This window comes from Notechis scutatus, chromosome 5 (assembly GCF_049901735.1).
Source record: "Notechis scutatus isolate UNSWTSFEM ecotype Mainland chromosome 5, rNotScu1.2, whole genome shotgun sequence".
Lineage (NCBI taxonomy): Eukaryota > Metazoa > Chordata > Lepidosauria > Squamata > Elapidae > Notechis > Notechis scutatus.
The window spans coordinates 63,523,290-63,549,303 of NC_142013.1; the positions used below are offsets into that span (position 1 = coordinate 63,523,290).

At 36.4% G+C, this 26,014-nt stretch overlaps 1 protein-coding gene across 7 annotated transcripts in view; it reads left to right on the forward strand.

The window, feature by feature from the left end:
* The window catches only part of DMD (dystrophin), a 1,185,061-nt gene that overhangs the window by 805,103 nt on the left and 353,944 nt on the right, over nucleotides 1-26,014 (forward strand). For all 7 annotated transcript variants that reach the window (XM_087966867.1, XM_087966866.1, XM_087966869.1 and 4 more), the window contains exons 55-58: nucleotides 6,516-6,688; nucleotides 16,636-16,792; nucleotides 22,795-22,915; nucleotides 23,449-23,717. In XM_087966867.1, the coding sequence (XP_087822993.1) occupies nucleotides 6,516-6,688; nucleotides 16,636-16,792; nucleotides 22,795-22,915; nucleotides 23,449-23,717 (720 nt within the window). The remainder of the gene's footprint in view (nucleotides 1-6,515; nucleotides 6,689-16,635; nucleotides 16,793-22,794; nucleotides 22,916-23,448; nucleotides 23,718-26,014) is intronic.

The following is a 26,014-nucleotide window of genomic DNA, read 5'->3' on the forward strand; positions in this document are numbered from 1 at the left end:
AGATTCCACAGGAAAGTGCAGGGGACCTGGTCTATGCTCACAATTATACAGGGGGACCTGCCTGAGTGCCAGCCAAGATCATAGGGATCACCGGGCCCAGATTGTACTGGGTTGAGACAGAAGAAGGAAAACTGTGCGAAAGGCACATTGACCAAATCAGAGGTCGGGTCCCCTATCACAGACAACCAGTCTGAAGCCCGACACGCATAAGCAGAATGGTCCCTGACTGAGGCCCTAATCACAGAAAACAACGAGAGCTAATTGCCTTGTCTCCAACCCAGAGAGAACACAGGAACACTTATCTTTAAAAGAAGAGGTCCCGCGGTGTGCTTCTGAGGCCTCAGGCTCAACGGTCCCTGCCTCGTCACAAGACAACTTCCAGATGGTTCCACAGGCAGGGACCAGAGCAGCGATGGACCCATCCATTCGGACCACCACCCCAGGAACAAGTGAGGTGCACAGGCCCAGTCGCACCCCTCAAAGCCCCGCCTACTTATGTGATTACATAAGTTGCTGATTGGATGGACAATAACTAAGAGGGGAGGGTTGTTACATATTACCATATATGGCCATAGAGTGGAGTCGGCTGACAGACTCCACTCATTGGCCCACCCACTGGTGGGAGAAATAAAGTCCCATCAGTGGCTGAAGCTTTGGACAGTGCCGGCTACAAAAGCCGGTGCCAGCTGTGGCTGAGCAGCTTTTTGCTTAAGACAAAATAAAAAGACTTTTACCTGGTCCTGCCACGTCCTGCCTCTTTACTCTGCGAGCCCACTTAACACTTCCAACAATATTTATTACTATAACTGTCAGCCTTCCAAGTAACATGTCCTCCAAATAAAAATCCAAGGCATCCATATTTCTCTAAAGTCTGTTTATTAGAAATATATCAAATTGGCAAGGATCTGGTGTAATTCTGACTCTGGCTAGATTCCGGAATTATACCCAATAAAGAGCGAAAGTTTGAAACTCCCCCCCCCCATCACAATCTCCAATAAATTTTCAGTCCATCAGTCCAGTGACTCCAAACTCCACTTTCCCTCGGCTGCAGGCATCTTTTGTGTTCTTATGGAAAAGAATGGCACTTAGACATAGCAATCTCCCTTTATCTCTATAACCCCCCTCTCACCAGCTAGAGTGGCGAACCTGAAATAGCATTAAATTCTTTTGCAGAAAGTCTAAAGAAGCTAAGGAAAAACATAGACAAAAGCTAAAATAAGTCATCTTCAGGGTAAACAATAACATTGAATTGCATAATTAATTTAACAAAGATACACACATAGATGATATGAAGCACACACACATTGTGTTTATACAATGATATAAATTTGCTGTAAATGGCATGTGTACCATACATTCCATTTGTACTATTTTAAAATATATATTGCAAAAGAAATACAGGTGAAACTCAAAAAATTAGAATATCATGCAAAAGTTCATTTATTTCAGTAATGCAACTTAAAAGGTGAAACTAATATATGGGATAGATTCATTACATACAAAGCAAGATAGTTCAAGCCGTGATTTGTCATAATTCTGATGATTATGGCTTACAGCTCATGAAAATCCCAAATCCACAATCTCAGAAAATTAGAATATTACATGCAATCAATAAAACAAGGATTGTGCATAGAACAATATCGGACCTCTGAAAAGTATAAGCATGCATATATACTCAGTACTTGGTCTGGGCCCCTTTTGCAGCAATTACTGCCTCAATGCGGTGTGGCATGGAAGCTATCAGCCTGTGGCACTGCTGAGGTGTTATGGAAGACCAGGATGCTTCAATAGCGGCCTTCAGCTCTTCTGCATTGTTCAGTCTCATGTCTCTCATCTTTCTCTTGGCAATGCCCCATAGATTCTGTGTGGGGTTCAGATCAGGTGAGTTTGCTGGCCAATCAAGCACAGTAATCCCATGGTTATTGAACCAGGTTTTGGTGCTTTTGGCAATGTGGGCAGGTGCCAAGTCCTGCTGGAAAATGAAGTCAGGATCCCCATAAAGCTTGTCTGCGGAAGAAAGCATGAAGTGCTCCAAAATTTCCTGGTAGATGGCTGCGTTGACCTTAATGAAGCACAGTGGATCAACACCAGCAGATGACATGGCTCCCCAAATCAACACAGACTGTGGAAACTTCACACTGGACTTCAAGCATTTTGCAGTGTGTGCCTCTCCATTCTTCCTCCAGACTCTGGGTCCTTGGTTTCCAAATGAGATGCAAAAGTTGCTCTCATCAGAAAAGAGGACTTTGAACCACTGAGCAACAGACTAGTTCCGTTTTTCTTCAGCCCAGGTAAGACGCTTCTGATGTTGTTTGTTGTTCAGGAGCGACTTGACAAGAGGAATACAACATTTGAAGCCCATGTCCAGGATCCGTCTGTGTGTGGTGGCTCTTGATGGATGCACTGACTCCAGCCTCAGTCCACACCTTGTGAAAGTCCCCAACATTTTTGAATGGCCTTTTCCTGATTATCCTCTCCAGGCTGCGATCATCCCTGCTGCTTGTGCACCTTTTTCTTCCACACTTTTCCCTTCCACAGAACTTTCTATTGATGTGCTTTGATTCAGCACTTTGGGAACATCCAACTTCTTTTGCAATTACCTTTTGAGGCTTTCCCTCCTTATGGAGGGTGTCAGTGATGGTTTTCTGCACAACTGTCAGGTCAGAGGTCTTTCCCATGATTGTGCTTCCTACTGAACTAGACTGAGAGACCATTTAAAGGCTCAGGAACCCTTTGCAGGTGTTATGGCTTAATTAGCTGATTAGAGTGGGACACTTTGATCCTAGAATATTGAACCTTTTCACAATATTCTAATTTTCTGAGATTGTGGATTTGGGGTTTTCATGAGCTGTAAGCCATAATCATCTCAATTATGCCACATCATGGCTTGAACTATCTTGCTTCGCATGTAATGAGTCTATCTCATATATTAGTTTCACCTTTTAAGTTGCATCACTGAAATAAATGAACTTTTGCACAATATTCTAATTTTTCGAGTTTCACCTGTAGATGGTGATCGTGGCCATGATGGGCATTTGACACTGGCTCAAGATTCATTTCCTCCCTTTGCATTCAAAACAGCTATTCCAGACAAAGGGAGATTTACTTTCTGGCATAAATAGTCTCAATTCCATAATGTAAAAATTAAAGATTAAAGACATATAGAGTCCTCAGCTGCTATGGGGCTTGACTCTTTTGCATCGGAGCAGAGCATAAACAGTTTTTCCAGATGTCTCTAAAAACAATCTGTTCAACAGTCTATCAATCTTTGTTACTACCTCTGACACAGCCCTAGAAGACGGCTTAATATTAGCAATATAATTATAATGACCCTGGGTGGGCTCACAACAATCAAAAAAATTACAATTAAATCAATCACAGGTAAACGATTAAGATAAAAGATGACAAACTCAGTGATATGAGGGGGCTTACTGTCTCTCATCAAAGACCTGGGTGAAGAGCCAGATGTTTTTGGCTCTTCTGAACAACAGCCATCCAGATCTTGGAGGGTACCTAGTTTTGGTTGGCAGTTGTTGCTAAACAGAAGGTGAAGAAGCCTCCTGCAGCACTCTGCCAGCCAAAATGGGGCATGGGGAGGTCCTTGTGTGGCCCCCCATGCCCTGTTTTGGGCCTGGACGACCTCCTGCAGCACTCTGCCAGCCAAAATGGGGCATGGGGAGGTCCTTGTGTGGCCCCCCATGCCCTGTTTTGGCTGGCAGAGTGCTGCAGGAGGCCGTCCAGATTGAAAACAGGGCATGGGGAGGCACACAGGGTCCCCCTGCACCACATTTTATCTGGCAGAGGCACTGCAGGCCAGTCCTTTGTTATTTTCCAGGCCAGATCTAACCACCCCTTGGGCTAGATGCAGCTCACGGGCCTTGAGTTTGACACCCTGGTCTAGGATCTGGGGCATTAAGGTACCTAATTGTAAAGGATTGGTAAATAATGTCCTCATTATTCTACAATTATTCTAGAATGGATAAATAGCTTCTCTTTGAACAAAAATGATTTTATATGATAATCTAAAATTGCATCCTGACTTCAAAAATTGGGTTTTCTCACAAAAACAAACATTTACTAAATGGTATACATTCCCTATTTATACTTAAACTATACTTTTTAAGGATTTTTTTTTAAAAAAAACTATGCTATTCAGGAGAGTACAAAAGTCAAAGGTAACTTAGACATATTCAAATAAAGCAGTCCTGACAGATATATCTTTTAATTTCTAATTATAAGAGCCATCATGCATATTTATGTAATAAATTAATATCACAAATTGTATATACCTTTTATATTATTAATATTTCTGTTTTGCTTCTTTTTTATCTTCATTGATATAGGTGGGGAGACTAGTTTATGGTTACAATGTTCTATTTTTTGTTGCTGTAAAAAGGAAAAGTGAATATGAAAATATAGACTATTTTAAAATAAGGTAACTCCTGAATTGAACCTGACTCTTTTCATTTATATCAAAAGAACTACGAAATAAGATAAATAATTCATGGCACATTGTAACCATAAATCTCCACACACATATCAATGAAGATAGGAGGGAATAATATACTGTAAATGATATAATTTGTAGTATTATATATTATATGAATATAGTTGATGTTTATATGCATTTGTACATGGGGCAGAAGTATCTATGCACTTGAATAAACTTGTATATAATGAAATTATGAAATACTGTATCTGTCAAGACTTGCCCAGCAAGGCTGAAGCAGGTCAGTACATTATAATTTCATCTTATTTAAAGATAAAAATGAAAATGAAAAATTATGTAGTAGAAAGTAAGCAATGTCTTCTAGAATGGATGAAAAAAAAGAAAATTTTGGGCTTAAAGCTGAGGTAGAAAAATGAACATTTAGAGAAGAAAGAGTCTAAGGGTATGTTTCCCAAACTGGACAAATTTTAGATACATGGACTTCAACTCCCAGAATTCCCCAGCCAGTTTCTTTGAGAAGCACTACTCTAAGACTGTGAAGTGCAAAATCATCAAGCAGCATCCATTAATCCAGGGGTGTCAAATTCAATTTCATTGAGGACCACATCAGGGTTGTGTTTTACCTTGGGGGTTCAGGGCAGGCGTGGCCAGCTTGACATTTCGTGGGCACCTAGGGTAGCCCGAGCACTGTCAGTGAAAACAGGCTTCTGAGCTCCGTTTTTGGCTGTGATGGCCTCCTGCAACGTTCTGCCAGTGAAAACAGAGCTCGGGAGGGCCACACATCGATCAATCCTTTGCTGTTTTTATGGCTAGATCTGGCTCCTGTGGGCTAGATCTGGCTCCCAGGCCTTGAGTTTGACACCCTGCATTAGTCCAATAACCTGGAGAATATATTGAATACTTATTAAGAACACTAGTGATGGTGAAAAAGACAGATTACCATTAGTTCAGGACACTTCATTTGCATGATAGTTTCAAGCTTCAGTTCCTATCTTCTAATTTTAAAAAAAATCCATTTTATTATTTTTACATATATTTGTGTATAAAACAATCCTAATGAAGAGACAGGATAAAGAATAAAGCTCCAAATAAAATCTACATATTGATGTGGCTAAAATATACTGTTCTAACTGCAAAGAGCAGGACAGATAATACACAAAGAGTCCATTCAGGATGTAGGCAGGAAAGAATGCTAGCAACAAGTAGCATTCTAAAAAATGTTCCATTGGCAGTCACTGCCTTCCTAAAAATGAGTGGGAAACATGAATCTTCCAAAGTTTCTGGCCTGAATTTTCACAGTGATAAAGAAAGTTGGCAGTTCTACGTAAGCTGACAGTTTATATTCTGGATCCTTTTACTGTTCTCTATTCCTCCTACAGCCATGGACTGGCTGATATTTTTACATAATACAAAGTGTCTGTTTATTATAGTTGGGTGTGTGGCCTGTACTGTGAAATGCATTTTGTCTGTGGAATTTAACTGAACTTGGCATTTTAAAGCATGTTGTTCAGTTGCTTACTTTCCCCAAGATTTCAGTGCTTCAAGACTGCTGAAGCCTCTGCTTTAAGTTGAAAATGTTACACAAGAAGACATATCATGTGAAGGTTAGATTGGCTGTGATGTTGATGCTTAATTGTAACCAACGAAGTGCGGAGAACCTTTTTTTCATCTTTGGGCACAGGTTATATATAGTGTGATTGTGTCTCTAATAGTGTATTTAAGATGTATGAACTTCCCATTATTGTAACTAGCCTGATAATGGAACACAGCATATAGAAGGAAACTAGCAAATTATATTAAAATTTTGAGTACAATTTTTATTTATGTTGGGAACAAATTATGAAATAATTAAGACTTTAAATTTCAACTGGTTTTGAACTAGTATTTTTCTCATTTCAATACTGTAATGGAAAATGACTAACTGAAAAGGTTCAGGCAAAAACTTAAGAAATCACAAGATCAGCCTTTCAATAATTTCATGTATTTTAATTATTAAAAATTGTTTATTAACAAAGCTCTTTGGCAAATGCCAAAGTTCAAATATATGTTTTATGTTTCTTTATAGGAGCTTCAGAAAGAAATTGAAACCCATACAGATATCTTCCATAGCTTGGATGAAAATGGACAGAAAATCTTGAGGTCACTTGAAGGTTCTGATGATGGTGCCTTATTGCAGAGACGCCTGGATAACATGAACTTCCGATGGAGTGAACTTCGGAAAAAATCTTTAAATATCAGGTATGGCTAAAATAGCAAGAGCTGGGAAGCAGAAACGGAAGTGTAAGCAGAAGTATTCTTGACAACCCACCAACCTATATAACCCTCACTTTATGTACCCTTAGTCCTAATTGGATTAAAATGACTGGGAACATTCAGTGAGAACAGAATTACTCCATTATTCTGGAAAGATAGTTCATTATCTGCTAATGAGGGAGTTTTAGGATGCAAAGAGTTGATGATTTTCTATATATTAATATTTCCATGAAAAGAAATTAATGCTGCTCACCTAGTCACCATGTTTTTGCTGAAATAGTTCCTTTATAATTATGATTCTATACAGTAAAATAATTTGTAGCCCATGCTAAATTAATTTCAGAAGAATTACAATTAAAGCAAATTTCAGAAGAAGCCAAGCAAATTTCAGAGGACATTCTGTTCATGTGATGTTATTTCTCTGATATAAATAGCATATTTGAATCATGCATAATTGTTTGGGAATTCATATATAATAAATTTGTATAGAATTGGGAACAGCATTTATTTACAATAGATACAATCTAGTGAATGGACAATAATTTGAGGAAAGCTTTGCAGTGTGGAATTCACACATAAATGTTCTTTAATTTTTTATATAAGTTTAGGCCTGTAATCCAATTGTGGGGTAGAAAGGTGATATCTTCTTGGGTAGAAGAAAGTTGTTCTGCAAAAATTCATAATAAAGGGCATTATTAGAGAAAACTTTAAAAACTGCAATGCAGAGAAAGCATTGTTTGAATCGCTTTTATTTGCTCTCAACCCTTTTCAAAGCTTTTTTTAATTTTGCATATGACAGAAATCATCTTCATAACATTCATTATTTAAAATAAATTAAATATGTGAATCTGAAAAATATTAATATCTGAAGTGAAAAGAAAATTATTTTTCCCGTATATATAAAAAAGGATCTTTGAAATCTTCATGAGCTATTTGTATCCCTTGAACTTCGTAGAGAAAAAAGAAAAACAACATATGAGTCATAGAATGTTTTTAATGATTTTTTGCTGTAATTTTCACCCAATTTTGATACCACTGTTATTAAACAAATTGAAAATAATAACTATAGTTTATCATGGTTGCCTTTCTTTCTTGAATTAAACATTAAAGCAATGTTCTTGTTCTACAGAAATAGGAAGTTATAATGAGACATTTATATAGCCAAACCATGTAGGTGAGAAACACAATTAAACTTTATTTTTTTCCCCAAACCAGAAAAGGAATACATTATTATTACACACAACCATGCATGCATGCATGCAAGCACACACACTTATTTATCTATAAATTGGAGAGTAGACCGAATAGTTACATTGCCTATATTCACACAATATTCTGAACCAGGTTACTGTCCTGTTCATTGTACAGTGAAGTATACATTCACACAATGTGCTACGTTTGGACATTAACAAGGTTTGTATACATGTATGTGTGTAAGTTTTAAAATGCTATGTGAATATAGCCCAGAGAAGTTATGTGAATTCAGAAATGAATTAATTCAGTAATCAAACTGGGCAAATTATATGAGCAGAACTACAATGAGAATTCCAGACAAAATGCCTTTCACCATATACTATAATTCAGGTTAACATTTAGCAACTGAACCAAACTCATAAATACTTTTATATGAAAGCCTACAATTTGTTTTGTATTCTCTCTGAAAAAAAAAAGTTGTTTTTCAGCTACTGAGTATGAAAATTAAATGTTCTTGGTTATAAATTTTGGATGTGAGAATCAATATTTTTACTGCAAATTCTTAAGAGATCCATTTATCAATCCTGATATACTTTCTTCCCATTCATCATTTTTAACTGTATTTTGGCTCCTAATTTCTGTTTGTGTAATTCAAGCTCTCCATTTTGAAAGAGAATCACAAAAAGTACAGTGCTCTGACAGAGTCTAAAAAGATGAACTTTTGAATGTAGCTTTGAAGAAAAGTTCACAATAGTGACTTCCTTTAACATCCTTTTAGATAAGGTTTTGTTTTGTTTTGTATTGTTGTTGAAAATCTCACCCTTTCAAAATAATAGAAACTTTTACCCCCACAAATGAGGGGTGCTTAGCTCCTGCATTTGCAACATTTGACATCTAGCTAACATAAAAGCTGTTGGGCCACTTTCAGCAATTTTTATTCTAGTTTGTTTGTTTGTTTATTGAATTTATATTGCCGCCTATTTGCCCATGGCAACTTGAGGTGGCTTACAGAATATAAAACCACATTTAAAACAATAAAAACTAACAAAAAGAATCAAATAAATTAATAAAGTGCAAGATAACAAAATCACCCCCAACTCCCATCCCCCGCCCCAATGACAGCAGATCACATGAGCCATTTGATGAGTTCCATCCCGCTCTGGGATCCCCAGGCCCACTGGCAGAACCAGGTCTTCAGCGCTTTCCTGAAGAATATTAAAATAGGGGTTGTTCTAATCTCTGGGAGAATGATGTTCCAGAGAGAGGGAGCCACCACAGAGAAGGTCCTTCTTCTGGGTCCTACCAGGTTTATCTCCCTCAGGGATGTGACCCACAACATTCCCTGCCTCCCCGCTCTGATGGGTCGAGTAGATGTGACCGGCAAGAGATGGTCTCTCAGATAATCTGATCTCAAGCCATGAAAAGCTATAAAGGTGACAACCAGCACCTTGAATTGCACTCGGAAGCAAATCGGCAACCAATGCAGCTCTCGCAGGAGAGGTGATACTTGTGCACACTGGGGTCTGCACAAAACCATGTGGGCCACTGCAATTTGCACCAACTGGAGCTTCTGGGTGCTCTTCAAGGGCAACCCCATATAGAGCACGTTGCAATTGTCAAGACGGGAAGTGACTAGGGCATGAGTGACTGTGAGTAGGGACTGTTGGTCAAGGAAAGGGCATAACTGCTGCACAACCCATAGTTGCACAAAGGCCCTCCTGGCCATGACCACCACCTGCTCTTTGAGCAGGAGTCGTAAGTCCAGGAAAACCCCTAGATTACGCACAGGGTCTCTTTGGGGTAGTGCCACCACATCCAAGACCAAAGGTGACAATTCTCCCTGAGCCAACAAACCCCAAACCCAGAGCCATTCGGCCTTACAAGCGTTTAGTTTCATCCAGCCCCTAACAGGCACTGTGAGAGGGAGGACACAGAAATTATGCTGATTTTAACAGAGATGGAGCATAAATTTTACAGAATTTTATATTAATTTTTGTACTTTGTACTCATTACTTTTAAAAAAAAAATTTACTCAATATTTTATGACTTTTGGGAGGAGGGAGGGAGGAAGGAAACATATCTTTATATAGCTTATGTTTTAACTTTTATTTTTTTATTTTTTTCCTTTTTAATAGACTTTATTTACAAAAGATTAAAACACAAACATACAAATATGTAAGAATAAAAATAGAACAATAAATGTATTTCTTTCTATTACATTTGATATTAAGATTGATAGCTCATAGTAAACAGTAGTAAGTAATCATTGGCAAGTATTCCTTATCCCTTATCAATTACCTATTAATTAATAAATAATATATTATTCTGCTATTACTATTGGATTATAACTGTATTGGTTAATCGTATGGAGCCTTCATAATATTTATATAATAGACAAGAAGCTTGAAATCATTATTATTATACATTCGATATATACAATTATAGTATGTGTCCTGGGTTCATTTATCCTGTATACCTTTTTTCTTGTGCTCTACCCAGCTGTACCACTTATCCCAAACCAAATAATACTTTGACTCTTCCTTCCCATTTAATTTGAGCGTGAGCCTCTCCATTTTGGTGCATTCATAGCTTTTTTGAATAATAATATCTATCGGTGGTACATCGGGCCTTTTCCAATATTGTGCTAAAGAAATTCGTGCCGCTGTTAATAAGTGGATGATCAGATATCTCACTTTGGGAGGGTATTCCCCTTTAATCATTCCCAGGAGGAACAGTTCCGGTTTCCACTCCAGTCCGCATTCGATAATTTCTTCTATCCATATTCTTATCCTTGTCGAATTTTTTTAAATCTCAGGGCATGTCCACCAAAGATGGAAATAGGTACCAAGTTTCTCTTTGCATTTCCAACAGCTTGGATTTGCTGTTGAATATATTTTAGCTAATCTAGAAGGTGCCAGATGCCATTGATATATCATTTAATATAAATTTTCCTTATATGGTATTGATTTTGTAAATGTAAGATTTTTTGCCAAATTTCCTCCCAATCATCCAAATCTATATTATAACCAAAGTTTTTTGCCCAAGCTAACATTGGTCCTTTCACAATTTCCTCAGCTAATTCATACTCTAGTAAAAAATTATACAATTTGGATATCATATTTCTCCAGGCACAGGAGTATTTTATCTAATTAAGAATCTTTTGTTTCAAATCCGTCTTCTTTTGCATCCCTAATATGTCTCATTTTTATTTGAAAGTAGAACCAATTGTCAATAATTATTCCTTATTCCTTTCAATAATTAAACCTGAATCGATTTAAGTGATCCCTCATTATCTAGTATTTGGTGGTATTTGAGCTTTTTGCTAATGTCCATCGTGTTAGGATGGAACATCACCTCCATTGTTGAAAGCCACCTCAGGATTTTAGTATAATGGTTTCTTCTAATATCTATCCAGATTTTAATCAAGGATTTATGTAAAGTGTGTTTGGGGAAATATGAATGACTTTTATTATTTGGGTTCCACAAAAATGTGTGCCATCCTATTTGCAAATCATGGCCCTCGAGTGTTAAAATTCTTTTGTTTTCCAATTTAATCCAGTCTTTTATCCACACTAGTGCCGTCGCTTTGTAGTAGGTCTCCCAGGCTTTTATTGTCTTGTAAATAGATTTTTTTTATTCTCATTTTTTTCCCTGCCCAAATGAATTTCATAACGATTTTGTCCACTTCTTTAAAAAAAAATTTGTCCAATAGTACCGGAATTGTTTGAAATAAATACAAGATTTTGGGTAGGACATTCATCTTAATCGTTGATATTCTACCTAACAGTGAAATTTGCATTTTGTTCCACTTTTCCAAATCCTTTCCAATTTGTTGTAATAATTTGGTATAATTGTCCTCCCTCAGGGATAATGTTCTAGGTCTTAGCCAAATGCCTAGATATTTAATCTTATTCACAATTTGTAATCCCATCATTTCCTCTAGTTCTTTTTGCTTACTGTTTGTTAGGTTTTTAACTAACATTTTGGTCTTTTCCCTATTAATTTTTAATCCTGCCTATTTAGCAAATTTGTCTATTTCATTTAATAATACTGGTCCCAAATCTATTGGTTCTTCTATGACAAATATCACGTCATCCGCAAATGCTTGTAATTTGTACTCTTGACTTTTAATTTTTGTTCCCTTAATTTCTTTGTTCAATCTAATTCTGTCCAATAATGTTTCTAGGATTGTTATGAAGAGCAGAGGTGACAACGGGCATCCCTGCCTGATGCCCTTCTTTATCTCAAATGGTTTGGTAGCTTCTCCATTTATCAGTACATTTGCCTTTTGTATGGTGTAAATTGAATTTAGTATATTTGCAAAATTACCACCAGATTTCATCAAGTTAATCTGGTGTTTCATAAAATCCCAGTTGAGGTTATCAAAGGCCCTTTGTGCATCCAAGAAGATAAGGGCCATTTGATTTCCTGGGTGCAGTTCATAAAATTCTAATATATCTATTATCATTCTTGTATTATACCTAATCTGTCTCGTGGGAAGGAATCCATTTTGGTCAGGGTGAATTTTGTCATTCAGCACTTTCTTTAGTCTTTCTGCCATTATAGTCATGAAAATTTTATAGTCTGAGTTTAGAAGAGATATTTGATTGGCATCTGCATCCTTTTTGGGGATTAGTGTTATATACGCTTCCTTCCATGATTCTGGAATTTTAGCTTTCAGTAATACCTCATTGCAGATCTCTAGCAACACATTCTCTAATACCTCTCCTATCTCTTTATATAACTCACTTGGAAAACCGTCTGAGCCTGGAGCTTTATTGTTCTTTTGTTTTTTGATCGCCTCTTTTAGTTCACTCAAGGTTATTTCTTTATTAAGTAACTCCTTTTTATCCTCTGATAGTGGATGTATAGCTCCTTCTTTCAAATATTCTTCTATTTTGTTTAAATCTACTTTATCTTGTTTATATAAATTCTCAAAATACTCTCATACAATTACCTTCTTTTTTTCCAATTCAGTCTCTATTACTCCATTTTTGTTCACTAATTGGTATATTGTTCTTTTCTGATTTTCTTTTTTTAATTTATACGCTAGCCATCTACCAGGTTTATTTGCATGTTCAAAATAATTTTGTTTTGTATATTGTAGCTTCTTAATTAATTCTTCCTGGTCTAAAATGTTCATTTCATGCTTTGCTAGTGCCAGCTCATTTCTAATTTGCTCATCTCCCAGAGTTTCCATTTGTCTGTTCTCCAAATCTTCTATTTTTTTATTAGGGTATTTTGTTTTTCCCATCTTTTTTATTTCTATTTGCTATATATGCTATAGATATTCCCCTTAAAAATACACCTTTATTGTGTCCCAGAGATTCTGCAATGAGGTATCCTGTTTTTTATTCAATTCAAAAAAACCGATTAATTCTTCCCTAATTTTTTGGGTGTAACTTTTTTCTTTCAATAGTTGCGAATTAAGTATCCATCTACTTTTCTAATGGATTCGGTCCTTCCAATCTATCTGCAGTGGGTTGTGATCTGCCCAGGTGTTAGTTAAAATCTTTATTTCCTGGATCTCCTTAATTAAGTCGCTGTTCACCCATGCCATATCCAATCTAGACCATGATTTATGCGGACTGGAGTAGAAACTGAACTGAGTCACCCCTGGGTTTAGCTTCCTCCAAGCATCCACTAATTCTAGTTCTTCGGCCATCTTGAAAAAACTTTTGGGTAATATATTCCGTGTTTTTTTATGCTTTTGTTCACATGCATAATTTGATTGTTATTTGCAATTGTGTTGTAGTCTCCAAATATACACATTCTTGGGTTGCCAATTTCTATCAATTTCTCATATAAAGTTTTATAAAATTCATTCTGATTTTTATTAGGGGCATATATCTCCACTAACAGCATGTTTTTATTTTGTAGGACCACCTCTACCATTAATATTCTCTCCATTGTATCATTATAAATCAATTTTGAGGTTATTTCCTCTTTAATATACAGTACCACTCCTCTTTTTTTCCCTCTGCTAAAGTTTTGTACGTTTTCCCCAATCTTTTATTTTGTAGATAGCTCTGATCCTGTTTTTTAATATGAACCTCTTGGAGGCATATTATATTGGCTCTCTGCTTCTCTAATTTGAAAAATATCCTCTTCCTCTTAGGTAGGTCATTTAATCCATTAATGTTCGATATTAGTTTCATTCCTCTGTCCGTTTACCCTCTAGCTTTTATCCCTCATTAGTTTTAGTCGTTGTTTGACTCCTAGTTCTCACTCCTGTCTCTTCTCAAATGGTTATTTCTTCCCTTCTTTCCTTCTCTTCCTCTCTCCCTCCCTTCCTCTAGGTTTAGATTGTGATTCTTCTTGGCTTGAAGTCTCAGGCTCATCTCTACTACTCAGTTCATCTTCTGTTCCACCTATTTGTTCGAAGAAGTCTTGTGCCTTAGTTAGACTGTCTATTTTCACTCTCTTCTCCTTCCATGTTGCCAAGATACCCTCTGGAGTGATCCATCTCAAGGAAATGCTTTTTTTATGAAGATAATTAGTGAGGAATCAGTAATCTTTCCTCTGCTCATGGACTCTTCTTGGCACCTACACAATTACTTCTCTACCATTATATTTTATTGTTTCTTCTCTTGAGATCCTGTAGATTATATCCTTAACTCGCCTCCTAGCGAACCTGATATGAACTTCCTGGGGGAGTCTGTGCCTCCTCGCGTAACTTGTGTGAACTTTATACATGTCATCCAATTCGTTTACCATCTCATTTTTATCTCTTTGTAGGAGTTCCACTAGTATTTCGGCCATTGTCAATGCTAAGTTTTCTTCTCTATCTTCCTCCACATTCTGAAATCTGAGATAATAGGAGGCTCTGTCCATCTCGAGGACTCTGTTCTGGTCTGTGATTTTTTTTTATCTATACGTTCTAGTTTCTTCATTTGGTTGGCTTGTTCTTCAATTATTCTAATCTTTTCTTCATTTATCTTGATGGATTCCTGAATCTGGCCTATTTTCCCATCCAAGTTCCTGATTTCAATTTTCATTTCCCCTATTTCATCTTTCAATTCTTTTTTCATTGTTTCTCTATCGGCCCTACTTTCAGTGTGGTTTTTTTACATCGACTTCTGGAGTGCCAACATCATTCCTTGAATTGCCAACAGGGTAGCTTGAACCAATTGAGTGCCAGTTGAAGTATTTGATTTCTCCGGGGCCAACATCCATTCAATTGTTTGTTGTGTTGCTGGTGCAGGGCTAGGTAATGCTACTGATGGTACAGATTTTCTCCCAGTCTTTGTGATGGTGGTGGTACTGCTCGTCATACCTTTAACAATTCTATACTCTTCATCCACTATTCTAGTTATATTATCCCAGATCATGTTACCAACTACTACCATCAACTTTATCAATATTTTATGCTTTTGATTTCCCTTATTAATAAATCTGAAATTCAAAATTTAAATTAACACCTCTTAACTCTTAATAGACCACAATATCCAACCAAGAGAGGGGAAAAGAAAGAGAAAGAAAGAAAGAGCAATTGTTTATGTTGCCATTGTACTAATCAATGTACTAAATTCATTAATCTACAATAAATCAGCTATATATAAGAAAGGGAAAAGGATGGGGGGGAATATCTGAAACAGAGAAATTACAAAGAAATTAAATTATAAGGTTAATAAATATCACTTTCCAGGCCAAATTCTATATAGAATAACCAATCAGTATTACTCTTATTATTAATTAAGTATATATAGATATATTAAATATATAAAATATATATAGAATAAAACTATCCAAGCCCAGTAAATTCAAAGGGGAATAAATACTTCAAGAGGGGGGGTATAGAATCTCTTATTATCTATTCAAATTTTAAATACAATAATAGAGACAGCCAAAATAGAAAATATTTATCCAGCTTATTTTGTATCAATTTCGTTCCGTTCTCAGTTCTATTAATCACTCCAGTTACATTGATACAATTTACCGAGGTCTGCTACTTTCAATGGCTGCCTCCAAAGTCTGCACCGTCACTCCTCAAAGCTTTCTTAAAGTTCTGTCCAAGTCCCAAGTCCCTTTCTCAAGCAGAATAGATTCAATAGTTGACAGGGGGCTCCTTCCAGTAATATCCCCTTGTCTCTCCTTCTTGATTTTCTTTTTTAAAGTTGTATTTTCACTATTTCCCAGCATTGGGGGTAGAAAACTAGATCGCTGCCACCACTTTCCACCTTCACCCCTTTCACTCTGGGTTTCAGTAATACAATCAGTTCTTCTTCCCACGATGTTACAGTTGTAATCCAAAAGATATTTCTCCTGCTGATAGCTTTCCCGATCTCAGCTTGCTATCTCCTCGCTGCTTCCTTTTCTTGCTGGTTCATCACATCTTCAGGTCTGCCCACGCCAGACTGACTTCTTTCACCTCGGACTTCGGACTCTCTTCCTCACTGCCTTGGGATCGCAACTCTCGATTGGGCTCCAAGAGTCTCTCTTCACTTCGGTGATTCTTCCAGGATCGAACTGCACCACAAACAGCTATCCAAAGGCAAAAAAACCCGATGCAGTGGAGCAGGACAGAGTTCCCCTGCACCACCATGATGCGACCTATGTTTTAACTTTTTAAAAATGTTCAAATGTGTTCAGAAAAATAGAGGGGAAAGAAACAGTAAATAATAATAATTTTTACCAGAAACCATCTTTTTCCTTTTGTCTTTATTTTACATATATGAATCAAGGAAGAAATTGCTTTTGGTAATATTTGTAACACAGAAACTGAACCTCTTTTTCAGGTCTCATCTAGAAGCCAGTTCTGATCAGTGGAGACGTCTACACCTTTCTCTTCAGGAACTTCTGGCATGGCTGCAGTTGAAAGAAGATGAGCTAAAGCAACAGGCACCAATTGGTGGTGATCTTCCCACTGTACAAAAGCAGAATGATATCCATAGGGTATGATTTTTTTAAAAAAAATCTGGAAGTAGATATAAAAACATTAAAAATTGAAAATTGATTCTCCTGTTTAATTATGCTTTGAGCAATAGAAGAAAAGAACTACACAACTTAATATGACCACTTTTTAAGGCATCATAAAAATATATGGTGAACTGCAATGGAGGTAACTAGAGGACAAGTACATAAGTCATGGCAATCATATGTGATAAAAGGCATATGACTTTATAATACAATTGCCATGACTTAGGTGCTTTCATCTGATGCTGAACCTAGAACAGATTAGAATTTATGTCAAGGCATCATAACGTGTTGGCAGCATTGCAGCTTGTTGTAAATGATACCATATTTGCTGAACCTTTGCCCTCCAACAAAGATTGGCATTATTTGGAGAAGGTATTATTTTATGGTTGTTTTAAGGTATTTCAAAGCCTATAGTGACATTGCAAAGATGGACTCGGCATTCAACATTTTATCTGTGAAGTTGAAAATATTTGCTGGCAATATTATTAGAGATTTGGAATACAGAAATGGCAAAACGATTGACACAATTGCTCCTTTCCTCTTGCAGAGCCAAATACATTGTTCAATTTATTAGCAAGGTAAAAGTGATGACAGGGCTACGACAACAGTTGAACTGCAAGATCAAAATATGGTTGTTTGAAGGCCTAATTCATGGCAGTCCGATTAGCAAAGATTGATTACATAAATGTCTTTATTATATCTGCACTAATAAAGTGGGTACTACTCTCTGCACTATGCATTTTATTAGAGAAATGAGAAAGTCATTATGAACAGTTCACATAATTCATTGTGGATAGCATTATTCAGATCTGCTATAATTTGGACGCCAATGTTAGGGCCAATCATTGAAATGTACATTTGTCAGCTATATAACTTATTATAAATCTTGCAGACTAGCTAAATGAAAAGATAAGTTATTCATTATTTAAACCTTCCTAGCTGATAAATCTGTCAAAGTAGAACAGATCACATGTTTAATGGATGTAATAAGTGTCCTTAGGAAGTGGTATGTATTCCCTCACCCAATCTGTTTAAAGGAGAAGATCTGGAGCAGCAGTGCAGTTCAGGTGAACTCAAACAATTTCTAAGAAAATTGATTGAAAGGGCAGTGGCCTCACAGTTGAACTTGTAATTGATTTGATACTAACTATCTAAACTCATTTTAATTTGACGTTCAACTTGAATAACAGATAACTATACCACTTTTGTATGACCCATGTGAACCTGGATGGGTCTGCTTGTTCTATGGAATCACTTGATGGCTTTTATAACATTTACCCTAGTATACTTAATTGTCCAGTGAAATGAGTTTTAGAGGCAGTTTTAGTTTTAGGGGTTTCTTTGTGCAGAATTCTGGATTTCCCATAAAACCAACTCCAGATGTTTGTAACAACAATATTAAGCTGCCATTCAATACCAGATCTATGATTATCCATAGGTCTCCATACTCATTTAGTTTCATAGTGCATATAAACTGCATATATTTAACTGAAAAATAATGAAATATTCCAGAACATCACAAAACAAAGGTCTGCCTTTTGTATTTGTATCCTGATATCAGGAAACAAATCCCTGATTACCATAAATCATGGAGTTTGTGTTGTAACATCATGACTCAAATTTATTTGTCTTTTCTTGCTATCTGTAAACATCTATGCTTCTCTCCCTGCTATTTAAGATCTTCATAAAACAGCTAGAGCTGGTTATTTTGGAGCCAGGCATAATTTTGAACATTATGAAAACTTTATAATATAATTGGTTTTAAAAAAGGTGGAAACTAAGACCTACTTTAAAATTGTCTTTGACAGATACTTTATACTTTTCAGGGTTCTCCTTCTCTTTCTAGTACATGTCCTTATCAAAACAATTTGTGTACTACCCTAAAGATATATTTATTGTTTTGCATAACAATAGTGCTAAAATGTCAGATCATTTAGAAATCAGTTAGTCTTCTCAAGAGTTGTTTCAATTTTATTTTCACACAAATGTTGTAAGGTACATTAGATTAGATACAAGAGTATCAATTATCTATAATTTGATCCTATCCATTGGGAAATACTTAGTCAAGGAAGCAGAAACACCAGGAATATTGAAGAAAAAAGTGTGACATTCTAGATTTTTAAAGGACAACCCCACAACGCCAATCCAACATTGGCTACTATACGTATTATTAAACTATATTTCTTTTCAGTTCTCATCCCAAAACTGTTTCAATAGGGATTTTCTGGATTTCTTTCTATGGATAATCTTGTTTGTGTAGGTATTTGGGTTCTTATCCAATATAAATAGCTATGACTTCCAATATTGCATATAATTTTTGTAAAATAGTGAACTGCACAGTAAAATATGTCATTTTGTATTTATTTTGCATACATTAAGTATATCATAATAGAAAATAAAATTGATTAATCACACACCATGGAATTTGACAATATTTTATTTTATGTGTACCATTATAGGTACAGTAATCCCTATCTGCCATGTATTTAATTCATTGTACCATCTTGTCTTATTTGTGCAAATAAGAGTAAGATTCTGAACTGAAACTTATAACTCTATTTTATTACTTCTAGCAAAAAATATCAGGCTTAAAACAGGAAAAACACATGCAAGCATCATAGTCGAGTGAGGGAATTTAGTGAATTCCCTTTACTGGGATGACTCTAAGACTGAAATATAAGAAATTTAAAAATTAAAAAAAACAACTGTAAATAGCAAAGTTACAGAAGTGTGTGCTGTGTAAAGATATTGTTGGTGTAGTGGGGAGCTGTGGGTTAAAATATGTGGGGAAGCAAATAAAAGTAATACTATTGTCCAACCAGTCAACAAAAACATGCTTTCCAAAGGCAAACAGAAATTTTTTTCAAAGGACCTAAGAAAGTAATATTAAGGCACTTATACTGGGAGAAAATTCTGTCAAACAGGATTCTTCCAGAGAATATCTGACAGTGTTCTCTTCCAGAAAATGAAAGGAAGTACAAGGAGCATCCATGACCTGATCCTAGCCATTGAGAAAGACTTAGTCAAGAAAGCAGGAAAAAATGAAATATTGAAGTAAAGTGTAACATTCTAAAAATATGTTTTGAAGCTGTACATGTTTAAGTTTTAAGAATGTCTGTTGGTTATTTATCTTGTAGTGTCAACTTTCCTATTAGCATATGAAAGGGAAAAAACTCCTGGAACATAATTTTACCAAGAGTATAATATAATCTGCACCATATAGATGCAGATGAAGTAAAGCAAATTCTAAAGGTGCATAGGTAAAGTTCCCCCTTTCCCCTTTAGGCCTCCCATTGTCCATTGTTCGCCAATCCAACACTTTCTTCCTTTTTGGAAAACTGTGCCATTCAAAGCATTCCCATAACATGATTTTGAAGTGAAGGAACTTTCACAGGGCCCAGCTGACTCGCTTGATTCCTCAGCCCTTCCCAATACCCCCCAAGGCTTCCACCCAGTCCCTTCCATTTCTGTTGTCAAGGTGCAAGGAAAATTGCAGGCAGGGATAGAATCCGAATCAATAGTAAATGCTTTGACCAGGAAGTGAGGACTATTAGTTTGAGTGGGGCTTGGTAAAAGTTTAAGCAATTGAATATAATGTGCCAGATAAGACTGAATTCAGGAGTTCTGGTCTGCAGCGCTTCGGGGCAGGCAGGAATCCGCGATCGTGCGCGGTTTCTGCCTGCACTCGCCGCTGGAGTGCCCTGAGCCACCCAGCTTCGGGGCTAAGCCACCCCGTAGAAGGTGGTGAAGACAGGGGAGATCTGGCAGGGTCGAGAGGAATCGCACCTCTCCTCCCCAGCCGGCTAAACTCTCTTTTCTGAAGGCGGTAGAGCGGCGGTCAGAAATGGCCGCCTCAAAGAAGCACTCAGCCGGAAAAGAAAGTGCAGGAGGAAGTTAAGACGTGAAAGTTTTTTGGCTGACTGGGACAAAAAGTAACAACTAAGGTACCCTGGAATTTAAAATTTGCAAAAGATACATCGTTCTCAAAGACTTGCAAGCGGCGAATGAAAGTTAAAAGGGAAAGTTTTTTTTTTCCACTCTCCTTCCTAACGTTGACAGCAAACAGAAATGAATAAGAAATCGGAAAAACCCGCTTTGGTATCAATAGGTAACTAAACTGGATAATTAAATGTCAAGGGGATAATAAGGATTTCTGAACATTTCAAAAAAAAAATTTTTTGCTATAAGTGGGAAGGGAGAGGAAAAGAATAGGAGCAGGATTTGGAAGGCAGGAGGAGATTGCCTAGAACTTAAAAGAAACATTAAATACTAACAAGACTTCTAAAAGATACATTTTAACTGGAATTTTGTAACTAAACAGTAACCCCAGGAAGAGAAAGTGAAGAAAGAAGAAAGTATTAAAAGAAACAGCTTATTTGGATTGTTTGGTGACTTTGGGACTTTTGGAAATTATATTTGAAGGACTAAAAACATTTGGATGGTTGTTTGGAAAAAATTTTTTTTTCTACAATGGCATCACTTGTGGATGAACTGAAAATTGAATTTAAAAAATATAAAGAAGAGGAACAAGAAGGGAAGGGCTCTCTTGGCTCTCTTTTTCAATTCTTAGAAATGGCGATTTGTACCTATGAGAAACTGACTGCGCAACAAGATGATTGGGACAAAGAAGAAGCCATCTTTGATGAACAAGTAACTTTACTTGGGGAAGAAAGGGAAAAGGAGGAAAAGAAAATGGAGACTTTAAGATTTAAAAAAACAACCAAAAATGGGAAAAATAAGGTGAAAAGTGGATATAATGTTAGAAAACAACAGAAAGGGGGAATACAGAAGAGGGAAATGGAGGTGGAGAGACAAGGGGGTAAAAAGGGCAGGAAGAAGAAGCAAGGGAGGAAGGAAGGGATGAGAAGTTTCAACGGTGTGGAGCAAGATGTAAAGAAACAGGATTTATTTAGAGATAATGGGTAAAAACTTAATTCAAAAGGGGATTCTGCAAAGGTTCATAAGATTGTATTATATTTGTATTAGAATGTTAGAAAATTGGACACAACATGTGATTAAAAAGTGGGATAAAATATTCAGTGTAATTCAGTGAAAATTTTGTGAACAAAAGGAAGGCAATGATATAAATGAGAGAATTGAATTAGGATGGGAACATTTTAATGACACAATGTTTTAAAATATAAGTGAAGTGGGGGGGGGGGAATAACTATGGAAAGTTTATAAGTGTTCCCATAAAAGTATGATATTTAACTGAAAATGTGTAAAATGTTTAAGATTTAAATGAATATTAATATTAATGATGGATTTGAATTGGTATGGATTGTTGTTTTAATTATATTATATATTTATAATATTTTCTTTTTTAAAAAAATTAGTGTGTAACTTTAGAATGTACTAAGCAGAATCCAAATGGAAGTTATGTTTTATACTAAGTGTTATAAATTTAGGGGAAAGAGATAAAGGCGTCATACTCCAATCAGTGTACAGGAGTAATTTCGTTTAAAGGGAAAAGATAATAGATAGCTGGAAACAGGACAGACAAAGAATAATAAGCATAATGATCTGAACTGAGATTAGATAAATAAAATAAAATTAAGAAAGTTAAAAGAGGGGAGAAGCTATATAGAAAATGTAAAATGGCAATAAGATATGGAATGGTATATAAAATGAGCATGAATTTGAATTTGTGTCTGTACGAAGAGATGTAACCCGGGATCAAGCTGCTTTCAGAAAAGATGTTTTATGTTTTATGTTTTGTTTGTTTGTGTATTATTTTTGGAAATCAATAAAATGTGTTTTTTTTTTTTAAAAAAAAAGACTGAATTTAGAACATGAGTTTGAGAAGGATGTATTTAACCAAACTAGCTTGGTATTTATTTATTTACTTTTCACTTACTAAACAGAACATGAAAACATTTAACCTTTTTTGCTTTTTCATTCAGTGACAAAAAGAAAATATACAATCAGGATATGAAAACAACTTAAATGTCAGCTTATATTTTTGTTTCCTTATGTAGGCCTTTATGAGGAAACTAAAAATGAAAGACCCTATTATCTTGAATGCACTTGAAACAGCCCGAATATTCATATCTGAAAAGCCTCTGGAAGGACTGGAGAAGTTTTACCAGGATCCGAGAGGTAAATGCTAGAGAGCAATAATAAACTTCCAGAAAAAGGAGCAGTAGTGGCTAAAAAAATATCCATTCTTATTGGATCTTCCTAAATCTTTGCAAGCTTAATATGAAAAGAATAAGGAAAATACACAGAATGTAAACAATTTGCAGATTTATGAGCATAGCAATATTGGGCACAATTATTAATGTGTAACTTATTGATCATTATTCTAAATCTGTATTCCTTGGCATAGAGAAGGTTCTAGAATAAGCAATAAAACATTAGTATCTAAAATTAAAGTGAGCATATACTTTATATTTCTATTCCCAATACTGTCTTTGCATATTCTAATCTAATATTGGTTCAACCGTATATGGAAATAGGTGACCATGATGCCACTTAGGTGGACTTAATGCCACTGATACCACCCCTAGATACTATTCAATTTGAGCCAGTGCCATGGATATAACACTTGAAAGTTTTTGCTTGTTAATAATAAAAAAATCTCAATTTTGTTTTTAAATTTTATTTATATTATCTATATGCTTCACTTTTAGAGCTGTCTCCAGGTGAAAGAGCCCAGAATGTGACTCGGTCCCTGAAGAAGCAGGCAGATGATGTTAAAACAGAATGGGATAAACTGAATCTACAATCTGCAGGCTGGCAAAAAAAGATTGATGAAGCCCTTGAAAGACTACAAGAGCTTCATGAGGCAATGGGTGATTTCGATCTAAAACTTCATCAGGCAGAAACTGTCAAAGAGTCTTGGCAGCCAGTTGGGGATTTGCTCATTGACTCACTGCAGGATCATCTCGATAAACTGAAGGTAAAATGGTATTTTTGTTCAGTACTGTTTGCATTAAGATACACTTAACATTCTGATGTAGCTCCCCCTTCAATACCAAGAGAGACTTCATAATTATTTTAATTAATCACAACGAATATTGAGATAAAATATAAATAACAATTTATTATTGCTATTTTAAATAATTTAGTTGTGTCTTAAAATATAGGATAGGGAAAAATTCCAAAGGCATTCAGTTTTATATGCCAAATTATTTTAATTGTGCATTTTTAGGAAACTTCATTTGTCTATTTATTGCTAATGTAACCAAATTTATTTTTATATATACATTATGGAAAAATTACCAAATGTCAGCAAAATTATAGTTATTTTGTGGGATAATTATCTACTTCATAAGGTACAAGAACATGCTTTCATATCAGGGACGGACTTCAAAAATCTTAGCAATGGGTTCTCTGCCCAGTTGCTGGGTGGGCGTGGCCATGGTGGGCATGGCCTAGTCGGCCTCCTGCACCATGGGGGGGGGGGGCATTTTTGCCTTCCCCGGACTCTGGAGGCTTTCCTCAAGTCTCTGGAGAGTGAAAACGGCCTCCCTGGGCTTCAGAGGCTCTCTGGAAGCCAGGGCCTATTTCCAGCCTTCCCGAACTTCCGTTTTTCACCGTCCTTGAACCTCCGTGCGTGCCCTGCACTTACCTGCATCCAAAATAGGCTGTGTGGGGACTCCTGGGAGGGGTGGGGTGGAGTGGGCAGAGACAGCCAGGAGTGAGATTTGGTGGGTTCTCTGAACTGTGCACACTCTTAGTTAGAGGATCTCCCGAACTCCTGCAAACCCCCAGCAATCCACCCTGTTTCATATGTATACTACTTTCAGTAATTGATTGATTAATTATTGTTGCCAAGTAATTGACAACTCTTAGCAGCCATAAAGATATTCTCCTCAATGATCTATCCCTAACTTGGTCCTTCAGTTCTTCCAACAGTGCACTTATTGCCACTGTAACCAAGTCCATCTTCCTTACTGCTGGTCACCCTCTTCTTGTCTATTTTTTTATCCTTTATATAAAGTAAATTATTTATATTTTATATCCCTTCAGAGAAAAGTGGGATGAAAAGGTTTGAGGATCCAGGAGGTCCTATTTATGACTTCTTCTCGTTTGTAATTTCGTTTCCTAAGTTCTCTCCCCCATGCCTCTGTTCTGTTCTTTGTGACCTATTTCCTCCCCCCCCAATTTCTTGGTTGCTAACATAGTTACCCCTTGACCTTTTTGTTTTAACCTTTCCTTTCCTTTGTAACTCTATTCCTCTTCCATTTACCACGCTCATCTCTTTACATTCTTTTGCAACAGTATGTCGCTAAAGTTGTCACAAGTCTTTAAAATGTTCATTTCTCTTTATTAGAGTGCATCATGAAAATATGGTTTTAGCAATTTGCATGCAGTTGACAACTGAATTATATTTCAGGATGTATTACAAAAGCAAAAAATAACCTACTGTATTAAATTATGTTGGTTCCTCTTTTTCAATAAGCTAGAATTTATCTTTTCCATTTTGAAGAAATAGATACCAAAGTCAGGTCATGTTATTTCTGTCAAAGAAAACAGAGTGAAATCAGTACTATGTATTGGATGTCTGGTACTCTTTCTTCTTTTGCCACTATAGAACACAGATCTGAAGCCTTATGAAACATATACTAGCAACAGAATATTTATGTGTCAATTTTGTCTATATGAGTTTTGAAGATATCAGAAAGGTTCTAGTTGAATTCAAGATTGTTAAGAACACATTCGTTCATGTGAATATGGGAGTTTTCTAGGGAAAGGATCCTATGGTTATTCTCTATTTTATTTGTATTTTGACTTGTTAGATCATTTTACATCCTTCATGCATAAGATAAAGTTACACTTTGCATATCTTATGACCAGGGGTGGGCTTCAAATTTTTTTAGCAAGGAGCTCTCTGCCCTAATGACTGCCTGGGTGGGTGTGGCTGAGTGGGCGTGACCAACTCAACACCACTCCACCAAGTCACATGACTCCCCAGGGTTTTGTTGGTCCTGGTGTTTTCTGTGGGAAATGGGCCCCTCTCCCTCCTCCCCTCCCTCTCTCTGTGTCCCCCTCCCTCCCTCTCATTTCTATTTTTCTCTCTTTTTCCATCCCCTCTCCCTCTCTTCTTTTTCTTTCTTCCTTTCTTCCCCTTCTCTCATTTATTTCCCACTCTCTCATTCTTTCCCTCCAGTTCTCTCATTTCTCTCCATCTCCCCTTCTCTCTCTCATTTGTCTCTTTTTCTTCTCTCATTCTCTCCCTCCATCATTTTCCCA